Source organism: Nelumbo nucifera, chromosome 1 (assembly GCF_055504915.1).
Source record: "Nelumbo nucifera cultivar China Antique chromosome 1, China Antique-T2T, whole genome shotgun sequence".
Lineage (NCBI taxonomy): Eukaryota > Viridiplantae > Streptophyta > Magnoliopsida > Proteales > Nelumbonaceae > Nelumbo > Nelumbo nucifera.
Genome location: NC_142649.1, coordinates 20,489,152 through 20,506,917, shown reverse-complemented (window position 1 = coordinate 20,506,917; position 17,766 = coordinate 20,489,152). Strand labels below are relative to the sequence as shown.

At 37.7% G+C, this 17,766-nt stretch overlaps 1 protein-coding gene across 2 annotated transcripts in view; it reads right to left on the bottom strand.

The window, feature by feature from the left end:
- Positions 1-13,265: 13,265 nt before the first annotated feature.
- The window catches only part of LOC104605848 (protein CHROMATIN REMODELING 24-like), an 84,769-nt gene continuing 80,268 nt past the window's right edge, over positions 13,266-17,766 (bottom strand). For both annotated transcript variants that reach the window (XM_010270783.3, XM_010270784.3), the window contains 4 exons: positions 16,214-16,342; positions 15,213-15,278; positions 14,977-15,109; positions 13,266-13,664 (listed from right to left, as the gene is read on the bottom strand). In XM_010270783.3, coding sequence (XP_010269085.1) covers positions 13,503-13,664; positions 14,977-15,109; positions 15,213-15,278; positions 16,214-16,342 — 490 coding nt within the window. In that variant the 3' untranslated portion in view covers positions 13,266-13,502. The remainder of the gene's footprint in view (positions 13,665-14,976; positions 15,110-15,212; positions 15,279-16,213; positions 16,343-17,766) is intronic.

Here is a 17,766-nt window from a genome sequence, read left to right as displayed (position 1 = left end):
CTTGACGAACTCGAGTGCGTTCGCCTTCATAGTAAGCTAGTAGTAACCTTGCCTTAGTGTTTTTTGGGCGAGTGCTTTGCCCCCCAAGTGTCCTCTGCATAGTCCTTCATGGATGTCGCGAAGTACTAGTTTGGCTTCTAAAGGTATGTAGGGGAGCGTGAAGGACCTCCTATACAACCGTTCGTCTACAAGGACGTACCGAGCTAGTTGACACTCTACCCTTCGAGTTGCATTGCGTTCTACTGGTAGGGTCCCGTGGAGCAGATAATCAACAAGCAGGTCAATGCAGCTCGGTTCCACTTGCAACATGGGAGCGATATCTTCTGCCCCCTAAGGATGCCGGGCCGAGGCAGGCCTTCTATATATACAATTCGCATTGTGTTGTCGCTGGTACTTGCTAAGCGTAATAGGGCATCGGCCTTAGTGTTCTCGAACCTTAGTATCTGCCTGATGAAGCAAGAACGAAAGCCTGGTAGGATTTCTCTGACCTTGGCCAGGTAAGCTACCATGATTGAATCGCGAACTTCGTAGTCACCGTTGACTTAGTTTACTACAAACTGAGAGTCGTTGCACACGACGAGGTGTTTGACACCCATTTCCTTCGCTAAGTTTAGCCCGAGAATTAGTGCCTCATACTTCACCTCATTTTTTGATGCCTTGAATCCGAACTAGAGTGCATACTCCAACTTTACCTCGCTCGGGCCGTACAGTATCAGTCCAACACCACTTCCTCGCTAGTTAGACAAGCTGTCTACGTGGAGGATCCATGGCTCCTCATCTCAAGTTGGTCCTACCCTGACTGGGACCGGTGCCGCGCTGGTTGACGCCTCTGACGTGTTAGCGGGCTCAATCAGTTCAGGGGCCAGCGTGATGAACGTACACTCTGCTACAAAGTCCGCCAAGACTTGAGCTTTGATCGCTAGACGTGGCTCGAACCGGATGTCGTATTCGCTCAACTCAATGGACCATTTCGTCAGCCTCCCTAACACCTCGGGCTTAAGCAAAATGTGCCTCAGAGGTTTGTTGGTGAGGATGACAATGGTGTGGGCATGGAAGTATGGACGTAGTTTCCGGGATGCTACTACTAGCGCATACGCTAGTTTCTCAATGTTGGGATATCTGGTTTTCGCGTCCTACAAAACTTTACTTACGTAGTAGATTGGTCGTTGAACCCAATGTACTTCTCTGATTAGTACCGAGCTGACCACCTCGTCACTTGCGGAGAGGTACAACTTTAGTTCGTCTCCTTCTTCAGGTTGGGTCAAAATTGAGGCGGTACTTAGGTACTTTTTCAGCTCATCAAATACGAGCTGACACTCTTCGGTCCATGCAAAGTCTTCATTCTTTTTTATTGCCTTAAAGAAAGGCAGGCACCGACCCGCCGATTTAGACATAAACCGGCTGAGAGTGGTTACCCGGCCAGTGAGTCTTTGAACCTCCTTTATTTTTTGGGGGGGTCTTATATCTAAAATGGCCTTAATTTTATCTGGGTTGGCTTCGATGCCAGGTCGGTTTACTATGTAACCGAGGAACTTGCCCAACATGACCCTGAAGACACACTTGTTTGGGTTAAGTTTCACATTAAATTTCCTTGAATTTGAAAAACCGTATTTAAATCATCAATTAAAGAACTGGGTCTTCACGACCATGTCTTCAACATAGCACTCTATTTTATTACCAATCAAAGGCTCAAAAATTTTATTTACAAGTCACTGGAAAGTTGCTTCAGCATTCTTTAAACCAAAGGGCATGACTTTATAAAAGTACAACCCGAGCTCAGTTACAAAGGCAGTCTTTTCCTGATTGGCTATGCCCATCCTAATCTGGTTATAGCCAGAGTAGGCATCCATGAAGTTCAGCAACTCATACCCTGAGGTCACGTCTACCAGGTGGTCTATTCTGGGAAGGGGGAAGCAATCCTTTGATCAGACTCTGTTTAGGTCGGTGTAGTCGACGCACATGCGCCACTTACCGTTGGCCTTCTTCACCAGCACGGGGTTGGCGACCCAGCTTGGGTAATGGAGCTCCCTGACGAAGTCTGTGGCGAGGAGCTTCTCGACCTCATCATCGACTACCCTCCACTGCTCCAGGGCAAGGTTGCGTTTTCTTTGTCTAATTGGCCTGACTAAAGGGTCCACATTTAATTTGTGAGTAATCACATTAGGGTCAATGTCGGGCATTTCTGCCACAGAACAGGAAAAAACATCTAAATTATTAAGTAGGAAACTTACTAGTTGTGTTCGAAGTGGTTCACTTATTAGGGTACCGATCTGGAGTCTTAGTCAGCTCGGTCTTGGAAACCGATATGTGGATTGTCTCCTCCATCGGGGTTGCTCGCTCCTTGGTGTAGTCCGCTGGTTGCTCTAGCTCGACGTTTTCCACCAGTTTTGTCTTTCCTTTCAAGGCAGCCACGTAGCACTTACACGACTCGAGATGATCGCCCCGCACAACTCCTACTCCATAATCTGTTGAGAACTTCATTGCTAGATAGTGCATTGATACTATTGCACGTAAGACGTGCGTGATGGACCGACCTATGATCGCATTGTAGGGGCATGGAGTCGCGACCACCAGAAAGGTGTGCTCGAATTGCATGATGTTTGGCCATGTGCCTGCCTCAACTGGTACTGTGACCCGACCAAGAGATCTAACTTCTTCACCGTTGAACCCCCACCAAGGGCGCATCTGCCGGTTTCAATTCGCTTTGTTGTAGCTATAGCCTGTCGAAGGTTCCTCTGAATAGGATGTCAGCCGAACTGCCTGAGTCCACCAAGATTCGCTTCACTTCGAAGTCGTTGATGATGAGCTTCACAACAAGGGTATCATCATAAGGATATTGTATCCCACGTGCATTGTCCTCGGTGAAGTAAATGAGCTCTTCTACCCAAGCTCATTTTAGTGGATTTTCTGCTTCATGCTCCAGTTCTCTGACTGAGGTCTTCCCCGCTGCTGAAGTGCACCTCGCTACAATGGACCCATTGATGATCATGTTGATCACCCACGGATCGATTTTTCTTCTGGTAGTTGCCGAGGTGGTTGCTCATTCTATTTGCTTGACTTTGGAGTGTCTCTCCTTTGATTTCCTTTCCAGTCTCCCTGTCCTTTCTCTTCACGCAAGATGTAGTTCTTCAGGTATCCATGGCGAATGAGCTCTTCGATTTCGTCGTGAAGGTTCTAGTAGTTCTCTGTGTTGTGGCCATGGTCCCGATGAAAGTGACAGAGTACACATTCGGGTTTCTGGTCGTTGGGTCTCCACATAGTTCGGGTGGCCATTTGACAAAGGAGTCATCCTTAATTGTCATCAAGATCTCTCCTTGCTTTGCATTGAGGGGGGTGTAGTTGGTTCTTTCTAGAGGAGGGGTCTTGGATCGCTGACCTGACCTGTAGCTTCAAGAGGGGGAGTTACTCCTCGAGCGAGGTGGCTTACTTCTTCTCCTTGGTGACTTGCTCTTCTTCCTTTTGTGTTTGCTGTTCATACCTTCTTCTTCTCTTTCTCTTCTTGCCTTGTTGGTTTTTCGATTTTTGACTGAGCTCTTCTTTGGTGCTTGTGAATCTCTCGGCTAACACGAGAAACTCTGTAATGGTCTTCGGTCGATTCACTTCGACATTCCACTTGAAATCCTTGTGTGTAACTCCTTTTCGAGCTGCAGTGAGGCGTACTACTGGGTCGAGCTCCAATATCTATAAGCACGTTTCATTGAAGTGTTTGATGTAGCTCCGGATCGACTCGCCTTCTCTTTGCATCATGTTCAGAAGGCTCTCTTGTGACTTTGGACAGTTCTTATTAGTGATGAAGTGGGTTGTGAACATGTCCACGAACTGTCCCCAACTTCTGATGGAGCCTGGCGCGAGGTTCCTATACCAAGCCTGGGCCAATCCTTTGAAAGTGGTGGAAAAAGCTATACACATGCATGCTTCGTCTGCCTCGGCGAGATGCATTTGAGACTAGAACATGTCTACATGATCGCTGGGGTCGTAGGATCCATCGTACTTGTCCAGCGGAGGTACCTTGAAAACCTTCGGCATTGGAACCGCTAGTAGCTAGGGTGATAGGGGGATGGTCGACTCAATAGAGCCGGGGCATTCTTATAGCTACCGAACTTACCTCTTCCCTTTCCTTGCTTTGTTCCAACGGTTAGTTATTCTTCGCTGGCAGGCTATTCCTGGCTGAGGAACAACAAGTCTTGAGACACTACCGCTGTTGCTTCTTTACTGGCTCAACGTTTGTGCTGTTGACTTCTATATGGTCAAGCACTTCAATTCTAGTCCGCTCTCGCTCCTGAACACTGTCGTGAGGTGGATCAATGTTCCTTTCTACTGCTTCTTCTTGGGCTCGAGACTAGTGTTGACAGTTGCGGCCAAGGGGTCTTGTCTTGAGCCCGCACCTCGGGCCCCAAGCTAACGATCATCGCATCGTGATCCATTGTTCTCCGACCGTGAATGTTGTTGCTGACTAGCCTTCTCGGGCTGGCTGACTTCAGGCCTATCCTTCAGGTTCCCCCTTTGAGAGGCTGGGAGGTGTGCTATTTGTCCATCCTACCCCGAGGTGGGGTCCGACCCCTAGGAGGGACCGATACCTGCGAGGTACCTTCACCCCAATGGGGAGATCGGTGGACATTCTGATTGGCCCTGTGCTGGTTTTGGTTCTGGTTCTATCCTTGGTACTATCTTGTATGCTGGGGTGGAATCTGCTGTTGGCTTGGCTACAGTGGTGGGAATTGCTATTGGTATTGTTGGTAAAAATAATACTATTAGAACTACTGAAATTGGTGGATCTGCTGCATCTGGATCTGCATTGTCCTGACACTCTGAATCAGGTCGCCAAACTGAGAATGTCCAACCCCAGGAGGAATCACCAAAGGCTCTGAAAAGGTGGTGTTCACTTGGGGCAACGAGACATTCATTTGCTGAGTTGTCTGAAGCACTGATGGAGAGGGGATCCCTGAAGCAGTTAGGGGAATAGTAAACTGCCCAATAGTCATTGAGAGGCCTTGAGGGAGTGACGTTTGGTGATGCTGTCCCCCAGTGACATTCATGTCAATGCCCTTACCAGTGTTGCTGGAAGAAGCCATTGATGAAATGTAGTGCTGACCTTTTGATTGTTTCCCACAGATGGCGCCAATTGATTGTGCGCGATCTGGAAGCTCCTAGATGGAAGATGACCTAGACCTTAGTCGTGTGGCGAGCTAGACCAAGCTGCAAGACAGAGGATTAGAGAACTCGGGGCGTCTAACTCGGTGAGGTCGCTTCGATGCTTAAGTCAGTACTGTATTATGGTTACGAGTTGAAAGCTTGAGTGCTAGAATACTAGTGAGCAAATAATCGCGCGTAGTTGAGTCTTGGGGGTTGATGCCCTTATATAGCTAGGACGCTGTGGGTCTCACGAAATGCTCTTAGAATCTTCAGCTCGTAACGTAGGGATCCATTCCACTTTGGAGGTGGGTGACATACCAATTATTAAGGCTCACCGTTTCCTTCCGATTCGGGTGGGATGAGGATAAGGCCTATAGTTACATGGCGTGATTCCAAGAAGTTTGGAGATGACTGGCAAACTTCTAGGTTCGATTATGTGCCACCTTGGCGCGCGTGGGTACCAAGGTGCCCCAGTTTCGAAGTGCTCTGGTTCCCGATGTCCTACGATTTGCTATCGTGGCACCACACGTTGACCTGTCATCTGGCTGACAGGTCGCATCTACGTATCCCTTACTCATTAGGTCGGGCCAAATCACCCCTCATCAAACTTGATTGCTTATGGACAACCCTGTTGCCTTCTCTCCCAACGAACTAGAACTATAACAAGAAGTATCAAACAAAACAAGTGAAACTCTTTCAAACTATTTACTAGAGATTGTAAATCTCTTACGATCTCTTCCTTTTATCACTACTTTTCACAAACACACATACATGAATTGTGACCAAGGTTCGAAACATTGGTATCACAATGAAGTGTATTGGTAAGTTGATTTTAGGATACATATTGCCAAATGCTTCAAATATGCATGGATGCAAATGATCTGAATACAAATTAAATCTTAAGGCTGCGTTTGATTGTGGTGTAAATCTTAATTAAATGCAAATTTTGCACTGAATTCAGTTTTGCACCTACTTGTTTGTGATTATGATTTGCACTCCTACCTGATAAAATTTGTACTTTTTGTCTCGTTAGTAAGCATGCACATACTTTGCACATGGCAATTCTAGATTATGATAATGATAGTAATAATGTATCCAAAAATTTTTATAAATATGCATTTTTTTTTGTTTTTTGGTATTAGTCATATGTTGCAAATTATATAAACACTTCATCCAAATATGTGATAATCAGATCGAGTTGTGAAGCTTCAAGTATCATTAACAGGCCTACCTATTTGGTTAGGTTCTTATTTTTGTAATGTTTTATCTTCTTGGTGTATGTTTTTTTGTTCATTTATCAAAGAAATGTAAGATTTAAATAGAGATAATTAAATGAGGTGAGAAGTAGTAGTTTAATGTACAATTTAAACCTCACAATTAAATATGGAGTACGTTCAAAAATGAGTATTTTAGTCAAAAGAAAATTCCACAATCTTATACATATTTTTTAATAGTAGTGTAATTATAGAATTATATGCGTTCAATTTTTTCTATATATATATTTGTGTTTTTGTGTGTAAAAATAATCTTGATAAGTTACACTTACTTTTTGTATAATATTATAATTATATGATATTATACATCTACATTAATTTGTTTTGTAAAATTTATGTAATTTTTTCATTTTTTGTTTTTTTATATTATATTAATTTTTATTATTTATATATGACATTAAATGTTAACACATTTGACCCAAAACTTGAACTATTGGTCTTTGCCAAATAGTAAAATATTTTCATTTTTGGTCAGTTCTAAATTATGTATTTCATTTTCAGTATCAATAAAAATAATTCTTGTTTATTACACTTATTTTTTAATTTGATTAATAAAAATATCATAAATGTGTCTATTTTTTCTTCATTTTTGTAATTTTATATATTTACTTCTATTTTAAAAATTTTATTACCTAACTATGACTTCATTATTTTTAGTATTGATAAAAATAATTCTTGTTTATTACACTTATTTTTAATTTGATTAATAAAAATATCATATGTCTATTTTTTCTTCATTTTTATAATTTTATATATTTACTTCTATTTTAAAAATTTTATTACCTAACTATGACTTCTTAGATTGATCAATTTGATTATGATTGTTGAATAGTTTAACCACCACTTGGATAAAGAATGGTTTTGTTTTTTAGTCATTTTTAAAATATATGAGTTTATATTATTAACTATATTGGCATAGATCTAATCAATAGCATTTATTAGTGTAAAGTAACTTAAATATAAGATTTAATAAGAGAAAATGGGAGTTAATACCTTAAATACAAGACTCAATGAGAGGGGATTAAATGATGTGGAAATTAATAATTGAAGTTACACTTTCAACCCTTACAATTAGAGATTGATTAAATACACGAATATAGGCATTTTAGTATCCATTAAAGCTGTCATTAAAATTGTAATAAAATGACTTTTATACACTTTCTCACACAAAGAAATATAGAGTTATTTTAGTCCAAAACAAGTTTCCACTCTACATCAAGACTTTTATATATAGTATAGATTTGTACTAACTAGTGGTGTAAAATTTTCATCTCATAGATTGATGCTAAGGCTCAGTTTGGAAGGAGTACAAATACATTATTTGTACAATTTGTACTCCTTCCAAACTGAGCCTAAATTTGCACTACTGCATTACCTTCCTCCTATCTCAATTCTATCTCATATAAAGGCAAGACCATATATATCATCTTTCTTCTTAGCTCACTCCCAAACAAATAACCCTTCTACTTTCATTATTTGCATATATGTTAAGACCATAGCATTTTATTTCCTATTTTACTTATCTGAAACACAAATAAACCACCTACTTGCACTCCCATGCATTACATGTTACACATTACATGGCGATAGAGCAAGGTGCACACATAAGCCATGAAGTCCATTGGTCTTACCACAGAGAGCCTTTCGGTCCTGAACCTCCATATTCTGTGGCACATGGAATGACCATCTTAGCTATCGTGGTATTATCAGTGGACCTACTTAAGTAACACTTGGAATTTCGTAAAAGAATTAAAACATGCATGTATACTTTACATTTTACAAAACCAAAATAAATCTCATCAACATTTAAAATATTTTTATTTTGCATATCATTAATATTTAAGAAAACTACATTTAGTGATAAATTGATTATTTTCTTTATTTTTAATTTTGTAGTCGATGATATTATGTCGACAAGAGAAATTTCATTAAAAAAAGTGATTAGAAACGTTAAAATTTAGAACTATTGTTATTTATTTAGATGTCTTAATAAGCATTAAATTAAATATTATGTGATTGAAATTTCATCAAATTTCATTAAAATTTGGTTATTGAATGAATTTTCCAGCCTTTGGCCTAGAGGTGCAGTCATGCCAAGCTGAGTCAAATTTCTCTATGTCTTGGCTCTGTTTAACTAAAATATTATTAAGCTCGAAAAGGTATATATATGTGTGTGTATTCTCATTTAGCCAGATTCATGAGCTTTTGAGCCAAATTTTTTATTAGTTGAAATCATGTTTGAATAACTAATCAAGCTTGTCTTGAAATTTAAAATCAATTCTAACTTGAACCGAGCCTAATTAAACTCAAGCCCAAACTATTCGATTAAAACTTGATTCAATTGTAGCCCTCCTTTAGCCTTCAAAAAAAATATTAGGATGGATGTAGAATACATATAATATAATTTTATAGACAACTTTAAAAAAGGACTATAGAAGTGTTTTTAATAATTAATATATATATATATATATATAATGCTTTAAATGGCCTTTGAATAGGCGTCTTATTTATAAGCTTTGAATGGGCTTAATGGCATTTAGTGTCGGGTGTGTGAACAAAATGATGAAACCCTTGAGCACTTTTTAATTTATTTCAGTAACCTCTTTCCCAGTTTGGTTTGGTGTTCAGTTGGCTTTCATTTTGAAAGTTCTTCTCATCCCTTCTTTGTGAAACGTGAGCCAAAGAAAAGTAAAGAGATCTAGAGAAATTTTAACATGATTGCTTAAAATTTGATTCATGGAGAAAATATTTAAAATGCACCATAATTAGACCAAATGAACAACTAAAATTCAAATTGGTTAGACAAGAAATATCGAAATTCAAAAAATCAAATTCAATGATAAATGAGCCTACCAAAAAGTATAGGCGTGATGACTCAAAAGTTGGGGCGTTCCACGCATACCACCTAGAGGTGCAAGTCGGGTGGGCTAGGTCAGGTTTTAGCTCAACCCAAGTCCAACCCTAAGAATTGGGTCTAAAGCCTGTGCTCGAGGTCAAGTTCCAATTATTCAGCCTGAACTCAGCCCACACTAAAATTGATGAATTTGAGTTGGGATTGAACCCGGGTCAGGTTAAGATTGGTCAATTAGCCCACACTAAAAATTGATATACATGTGTGTATATGCATGCATGTATGCATATATGTATAGTTTATTAAAAATATGTGCATGTTAATATGCATCTACTTATGCACATATACATGTATATAATTGGGTTGGGATAAGGTCTAATTAGTCTCAGGCCAGGTTTGGGCAACCAAGGGCTAAAATATGTGCATGTATGCATGCAAATATGCATCTACTTATGCACATATACATGCATACATGTATGCATGCACATATACATGTATGCAAATATGCATCTACTTATGCACATATATACATGTATATAATTGGGTTGGGATAAGGTCTAATTAGTCTCAGGCCAGTCTCAGGCTAGGCCCAAACTTAGCCTAAAAAATTTAAGAGTCTGAACTTTTGGAACCAGGCCCAGCCGAAGGACCGAAAATTTAAGCCCACCTTGTGTAAAATTGTGGGCTGGGCCTGCTCAAGCTCAGGTTGGGCCCGTTCAAGTTGCACCCCTAATACCACACCAGCTTTAAAACCAATACAATGCTTATTAGTATTTAAAACATTAGGCAATTTGGAAGGAGTATAAATACAAATATATAGAATACAAAACTTTGTATTTTGTATTATTTTTCTATGTATTTGCACTGTACATATTTGTACTTGTACTCTTTCCAAACTGAGCCTTGAGGAGGTTTTCTACAACATGAATGCTTTTGTTTTCATTTGTTTTTGAACTTGCCACATTAGCAGGGAAAAAGACATGTTTTTAAACAGACTTATGTTTTCAAAGAGAAACAAGTTGGTTTTGTTTCAAAAAACAATACATGATTTTGTAACCATCAAAATAATGGTATTTAAAACAAAAAAAATAGTGTAAAAATTATGTGATTCATTGAACCTAATATTAAATAACAAGATCAAAACATTGCTGGAAATGTTATTTGTCCCCACTTAATTGACTTAGCTTATCGTTTGATTGTAGGCAATTTTGTTTCTAAGATACAATAGAGCCTCGGATGATAAACCATAACCAAAAATTGAAAAATCATGTGTAAAAACAACAATATGAAACATTTGGAGAGACAAAAATTCTATGTAATAAACCATGTGTAAAAACGGCTTGACTTATAGTCATTTTACTAATTTTGAAAAATCACATGGAAAGTTTCAAGTCTATTTGAAGAGGCTCTCTGTATAGTCACGAATTTAAATGAAGTGACTATTCACAATTAGCTAATAGTTAATAAATGTTAAACATATATATGAAGTCTCTTGATCACACCCAATCAAGTCAACATCATTACATTAAAAATTAAGCATCAATGGTCATAATTCAACCACCGCATGATGTTGCATATAATTTCTACACAAATTTTTGCAAATTCTATTGTGAAAATTGTAGTAGGATCCCCACCTAGATGTTGGGACCGATGGCCTTACCCAAGAAAGGGTGAATTGGGTAGAGCTTTAAAAACTCTAATTATGTTGGAATTCAATCTGAATTCATGGACTCTGGACAATCAAGCTTAGGATCCTTCGCCTCAGATTGAATCTAAGCTTTACAACATATAACGTGCAGCAAAATATTGAAGGCTTTGTCAATTAGGTTCAACAGTTATTCAAGATGATACATTTGAAGCAAACAAACTACTGAACTAAGAAACCTATAGCTATAACAAGATAGTAGTAGGAGTTGTAGGAGTGGCAGTCAACAATTAAGTACAGTAATAATAATGAGAACCGCTAGAGAAGATTTCCATATTTAATAATAGTCGTTGGAGCCTACAAATGGTAAAATTTTCTGTGGTGGACGACTACACTGCTCTGATTGCCAACTACAACGCAAAGGGAGAAATTTCTTTTTCTTCTTTAGTTGACTGGTTCCTCCTTAACAGTCAACTGGTAAGCTTGTGAATTCAATCAGTACGTGTAGTTAACACATGTTTACTAAGTAGTCGATACATCTCAAGTTGGGCAATTTGGATGCCTCGGTTATCATAGTTAGACAATGCATTTATCTTAGTTGACTACTTCTCACTGTCAAGTCTAATTTGCCTAATAAATAGCCCAAACACTTGTTCATGCTCAAGAAAGCCAAGGAATCAAACCTAAAAAGATCATGATATCTAAGAGAGTCCAATCTTGTTCAACGTCTATAAAGTATATCATGCAACTAATTTACATCATTTCTAGAAAAGATAAAAAACAAATAAATACAACTTGATGTATAAATCTTGACTCTTTAATGAATTGTTGTAGTAGATCAATCTTCACTAGCTCCAAGCCTTTCAAGTTCTTAAACAACTTTGATGCTTGATTTCTTTGAACTTCTTTAGTTGGAGAAAAGATGATGGTGGTGTAAATTCACATTGAAGCATATATAGCTATTTAGTAGAGCTTCTACTTGATCATATGTAGCATTCTATCTTTGCATACCAATTAAGAACAGAAAAACTCATTAAAGATGTTGTACACTTAAATACACCATTAGTACTCTTAATGTATTTATTATCATCAAAACCCATAAAGTCGACACCAGATTCACATTTAAATCTAGCTTCACAACCAAAACCATAATTAGAATTGAACATAGATTAACACCACTATTATGGAAATCGAAGAATACTTATAACGGCCCTATGCGGATGCACACAATGTATGAACAAGTGTGCCTCTTAAAGTACATCATTGTTTCACACGTGCATATGCATTATGTAATAGTGTATCTCTACTCTCCTCTCCATACTTTTTAAGGAATATAAATGCCTTATTGTGAAAAAAAAAGCTTTTTCAAAGTCAAAAAAGGTGTATGTATACAATTATGTAATCAATCAAACAAACAAATCTCAAAAAACATGTTTCTAAAACCAAAAATTCAATAATATGTTTTTTGTCAGTGACAATTCATAATTAGAGTACACCTTAAATGTGACAATTCATAAATAGAGTTCACAAATGCATGAAACAAATCTAAGCAAAACTACATTATATTGTTTCATCACATTCATTCAACACTGAACACCAACCTGGGTATCAGGCAATATGGATTATGATGGTTGTAGGATTTAAAAATGTCATTCATTATCAGCTTGTTGTATATGAAACCATTCTTATACACACTTCAATCATCTCATTTTGAGTTTCTTGGCATTTGAATGCATAAACTCATTAGTAATACCAATCAATTATTGTAGTGAATCCCAAAATCACAATGCAAATCCTTCAAGAACACTAAAATCACAATGCCCCAATTAAAAAGCACAGAATTGCAATTCATAACCCAAGGATAAATAAACAGAGCAGGAGAAAGAACAATAACAATAAAGCAGGTGAACATCAAAGAACAATAACAATAACAATAAAGAACAATAACAAAAGTTTACCTGATTTGGCTTATGACTTACATCCATGGGCATCAAAGAAGAAATCCACTATAGAAATAATAGAATAGAGAACTAAACCCTACCTTCCAATACTCCTAAAGCACTCTCTCAATTGTCTCAACACTCCCACGCTCTTTTTATTTTGTTGGTGCCCAAGATAAATAGCTTGCAGCACAAGATACACACACGCGCAAGAAACAACTATCAAAGTTCATATTTGGGCCGGATCTGTATACAGAAAACAGGTTGGGTCAATGGCATGGAGGCTTAGTGGTTTTGAAATCTACCCTTTCAAGTTCTTCACTACTTGGTTCAGGGCAGGCCATGGAGTAAGTCACAACTAGAATTAAGGCATCAAGAGACCAATTATTGGATGTTAATAAAGTATAAATGGTATTCATCTCTTGAAACTGTAAACGACTTCAATTCTACTTTTGTAAATTGTTAGCACTTAAGAGCATACATTCATCATCCACAATGGACTTGCACTTGATGTTGACATGGTTCTAACAAGATCTCGTGTCACAAACAAGTCCAGAGCAAACTAACATTCTTACAAAGCTACTTGGTTCAATAAGATACTTCACTTTAATATTGATGACAACAAGAGTTGCTATACAGGGAAAAAAAAGGAACAAACTTTATACAGTCAACACCCGCTGAAGGTCCCCAGAGATGTCATCCAAATCAACTTCTTTCTCAGTTCTCTCTTCCATCATATTAAGCTGATCAAGCTCTAAATTTAGTTCAGCAATTTGCCTTCGAATTCTCTCTCCCTTATCTGGTAACCTTGAAATTGTGGTCTGAAACACATTGTTTCAAATACAACAGATCATGTTATTTGGAGAAATATTAACAAAATTAAATTATGTGATTTGGAGATCATCTTATTTGGGTTATTTTTAGACCAGACCAAATATACATTTTCAGCAACATGTTAGTTGTAGCAAGTTCAACATTTGGCTAGCTGCGTCTTCATCCAAAAAATGCAACAAATGATTAATTCAAATATTTTTTTTTGAGGATATAATGTGACGAAACCAAAATTCTAAGTATCAAAAGCACAAAGATTATTGGAAAAGCAATTTTAAGCAATATATCACAATGTGCATTAGATACACATGGATATGATGAAAAAATTAAGATGTTCATGGATACACTAGAAAAGCTTAAACAAATCCCAAAAAATATATCAATAACATTAAATGTAAGTTTTATTTGACTATAAATAAGCTAAATACAAATAAGAAACATGTACTTTAATAGTTTATGTGAAGTGTGAAGTGTGAGGTTGAACAATTTGGACCAACTTGGTAAACAGTATAATTGATGGAAGAACTGAAATATAAATATAAATATAAATATACGAGTGAATCTCAATTTTCAGAAAAATAAATAGAATAGTGTTTATACTTATATATATATATATATATATAAATTTCCATTATCAATTTTTTAACTTTTATTGAAAAGCATCTAGTAAGAAGAGGATGTCTAAATGTTAAGATTCAAAATAAATGTAAATATGACAAGTAATCATAGCAGAGCATAGTGTAAGATTTGTTGTCTTTCAACTTAAAGAGCAAGGTTAAAATCTTCATACTTGTAGTTTTCATACCCAGGGAAAATGAACTAAAGTAATTAGGGGAATTTAATTGCGTGTGAGAAAGTCAACCAACCAAATTGGAATTTGAATAGTTGCCTTAAATACAGGAGTTCATTATGAGATAAGGCTTGAATTTAGGAGTTAATGAGTAATCATCAGAGTGAGGACATGATATATTAAAAAAAGTGGAACATCTTGGCCAATATATCAATAATATTGGGCCCTGTTGGCTAATATGGATCAGGTACAGATCATACCATGAAAGTATCAGTTGATACTGTGGATACAGGTGGAATAAAGTTGAGTTTCTTCCATTCCACCAATGCCACATACCAATAACCTTAAAAACAATATGTATCTGCCTGTATGATCCGATATGTATAAATACTTAAAAAGGAAAAAAAAACTATGGAGTTCTCGACCATAAACTTTACCCAACTATAAAAGTAGATCAAGTGAACTTGCCAGGCCTTTACTCTTTGAACTTAAGTTTTGAAGTGTCACAATACCTTGTTTGCCAAAATATGAGAGAGCCGTTCAATTCTCTCTTTTATATCTGCAACTTTTAGTTTGCCAGGACCACCAGAGGCAGCACTTTTTCTGTGTATGCTGACATCTTTTGGTTTGAATGCATACTGAGCCCTGCGATAGATGTCAATTGTAAGGTATATATTCTATATTGTTTTACCACTGCAAGATATGAGATTACAGAGAACATCATTGATATGTTATTCAGGGGCCTCACCCATCAACATTGGGTTCAACTGAATATCTTGAAGATGATCTTCCCACAAAAGTAATTTGCTTTCTTCTGCTCAGTGTCAACAAAAAAGATTATTATCTTCAGTTAAATTGTAATGGAGCTGTATTGTATAGATGACTGGACTTTTCCAGCCTTTGTACTCGATCTATTTTATCATAAATTATGAAAGTTATGTTTCTTTTCCAAAATAAATAACTCCAATGTAACCAACTTTAGGAAACAATCCGGATGATCCATGGGGCAGTCTAACATTTTGTGAAGTCAAAACATGAACAAAATATAATGATGAATGCTAGTAAACAATATGTTTATGGAACTCCTCATTACTGCATGCTACAGATAACATGGGACCAGTGCCTAATTTTGTTTTGTACCACACCTTTCCAAAAGTCTCATCATGAATGGGGCAAGTTATCCAAAAGTTGCATAAACACATACTAGAATTCCTCAAATTTAATCTTGTTGAAAGAAAAGCTACAATGTCCCACATTATTGGGGCAGCAATACCAAGAAGCAACTTCATAAAATTGAAGTAATTTCCATCTTGATTTTATTCAAGATCTAATTGTTTCTCTCCTTGTATATTCAAATAGGTTTTTACGTGCAAAAGCAATCATTTGTTTTTTGTACATCGCTAGATTTTTTCATCTTGTGCTGCTTTACGGACATTTTTCTCCTCACCTAATATACTTCTTTTGTTTTCAAAATATTACATATATAACTAGATCTTTTAATGTTAATATTCATATTGCAACCTAAGTGGTTGGTCATACATAACAAGAATGAGCAGCCCAGCCATGTTCAATCACAAGTTCCTGTGAAACCATTGATGGAATGGAATTATAGTTCAAATAAAAAGGTTTGATATATCTAGATCAACAGGAAAATGAAAAGTTTTCTTTATGTTAGGAAAACCACCCATGTATATACAATCATGAATTTTAACATCTAAATATCATTGATGGTTAAAATTGAGTTCTCACCGTAATGTTCCTTCATCGTCTTCTACTAATGGTACAGGTTCTGTTTTGGAGAAGAGCAAACTGTGATGACTGACCCCTGCTATACCTTGATGTTCCAAAAACTTTATATGGTCTCTTAAAGAGTCATCCCTATTGTAAAAGAAGACATTCAGGATTTCAACCAAAAATTAAAAAAAAAACAATAAATATCACAAATTAACAATAGAATGCCAGCATTAATATTTTACTATATAAAACAGGTACCCCATAACACTGATGGGAGAGCGCATACAGGAAATCTACATAAAGTGAAACTCTTATCTTTTCTAACTAATAATACCAAATGCGAAGCCCATCTCTTCCCACTTGTTTATATAAGTTAAATCCCAGTTAAATCCCATTTAAGGTATGTATGTCATGAACCTGCCTAACTCAGGGCTCTTCGAGGGGCCAACCTCCTGAATTCTTGGAAGGAGAGAGAAAGAAAGAGAGAGAGAGAGAGAGAGAGAGTTTAATGCTGAAAGAATCAATGTCCTATTCCCTTTCCTGCTCTACTACTTATAGTTTTACAATCTTGATTGTTACAGTTGTTACAAGGAAGTTGTTACAAGTGGATGGTTAGTTGTGCTGACGTGGCCTCCTCTTGTAAAACTGCTTAACTGCCTTCTGTTGGTCTGTTCCAGCAGTCTTGACAATCCCCCAAATTAGATTGCAGATATAAGTAGGATTCCCAGGTTGCATCCTCTTCCGGAAGGCTAGACCAAACAACTAATGCCTCTGGTATGACTTTGCCTCCCTGGCGCACCCATTTGAAATCAATGATGCGGGCTGGTTCAGTCTGCACTTGTCCTTCTGAAAATATGGGAAGGATCGCACTTGTAATGACTCCTGACTTCGGCCCCTTCTTCAGTAAGGAGATATGGAATACAGGGTGCAGTTTGGATGTTTCCAGAAGGTCCAGTTTGTAGGCCACTGATCCTATTCTCTCCAGGATTTTAAATGGGCCAAAATAGCGCGGGCTGAGTTTGTTCCGCTGTCGGCTTGCAACCGAAATCTGCCTAAAGGGTTGTAATTTGAGAAACACCCAATCACCTACTTCATATTGGACATTCTTGTGGTGTTTATCATAGGTGTGCTTCATCCATTGCTGTGCCTGTAAGAGATGATGTCTCAGTTCCCTTAGCACCTCATCCCGTTGCGTTAGCTGTTCTTCAACGGCCGCTACTGTGGTGGTTCCTTTTTCATAAGGAAGTAGAGGGGGAGGGTCCCAACCATATAAAGCTCTGAAGGGTGTCATCCCCGCGGCGCTATGGAAAGTGGTGTTGTACCACCATTCGGCCCAGTGGATCCACTTCACCCATTGTCTTGGTCGATCTCCCGCGAAGCATCTCAGATATGTTTCGGGACTCTTGTTAACCGCCTCTGTCTGTCCATTAGATTGGGGGTGGTAGCTAGTTGACTTGAATAGTTTAACTCCATGTAGGCGGAAAAGTTCAGCCCAGAAACGGCTCATAAAGATAGGGTCCCTGTCTGATACAATTGAGTTGGGGAGCCCATGTAGGTGCGCAATTTCC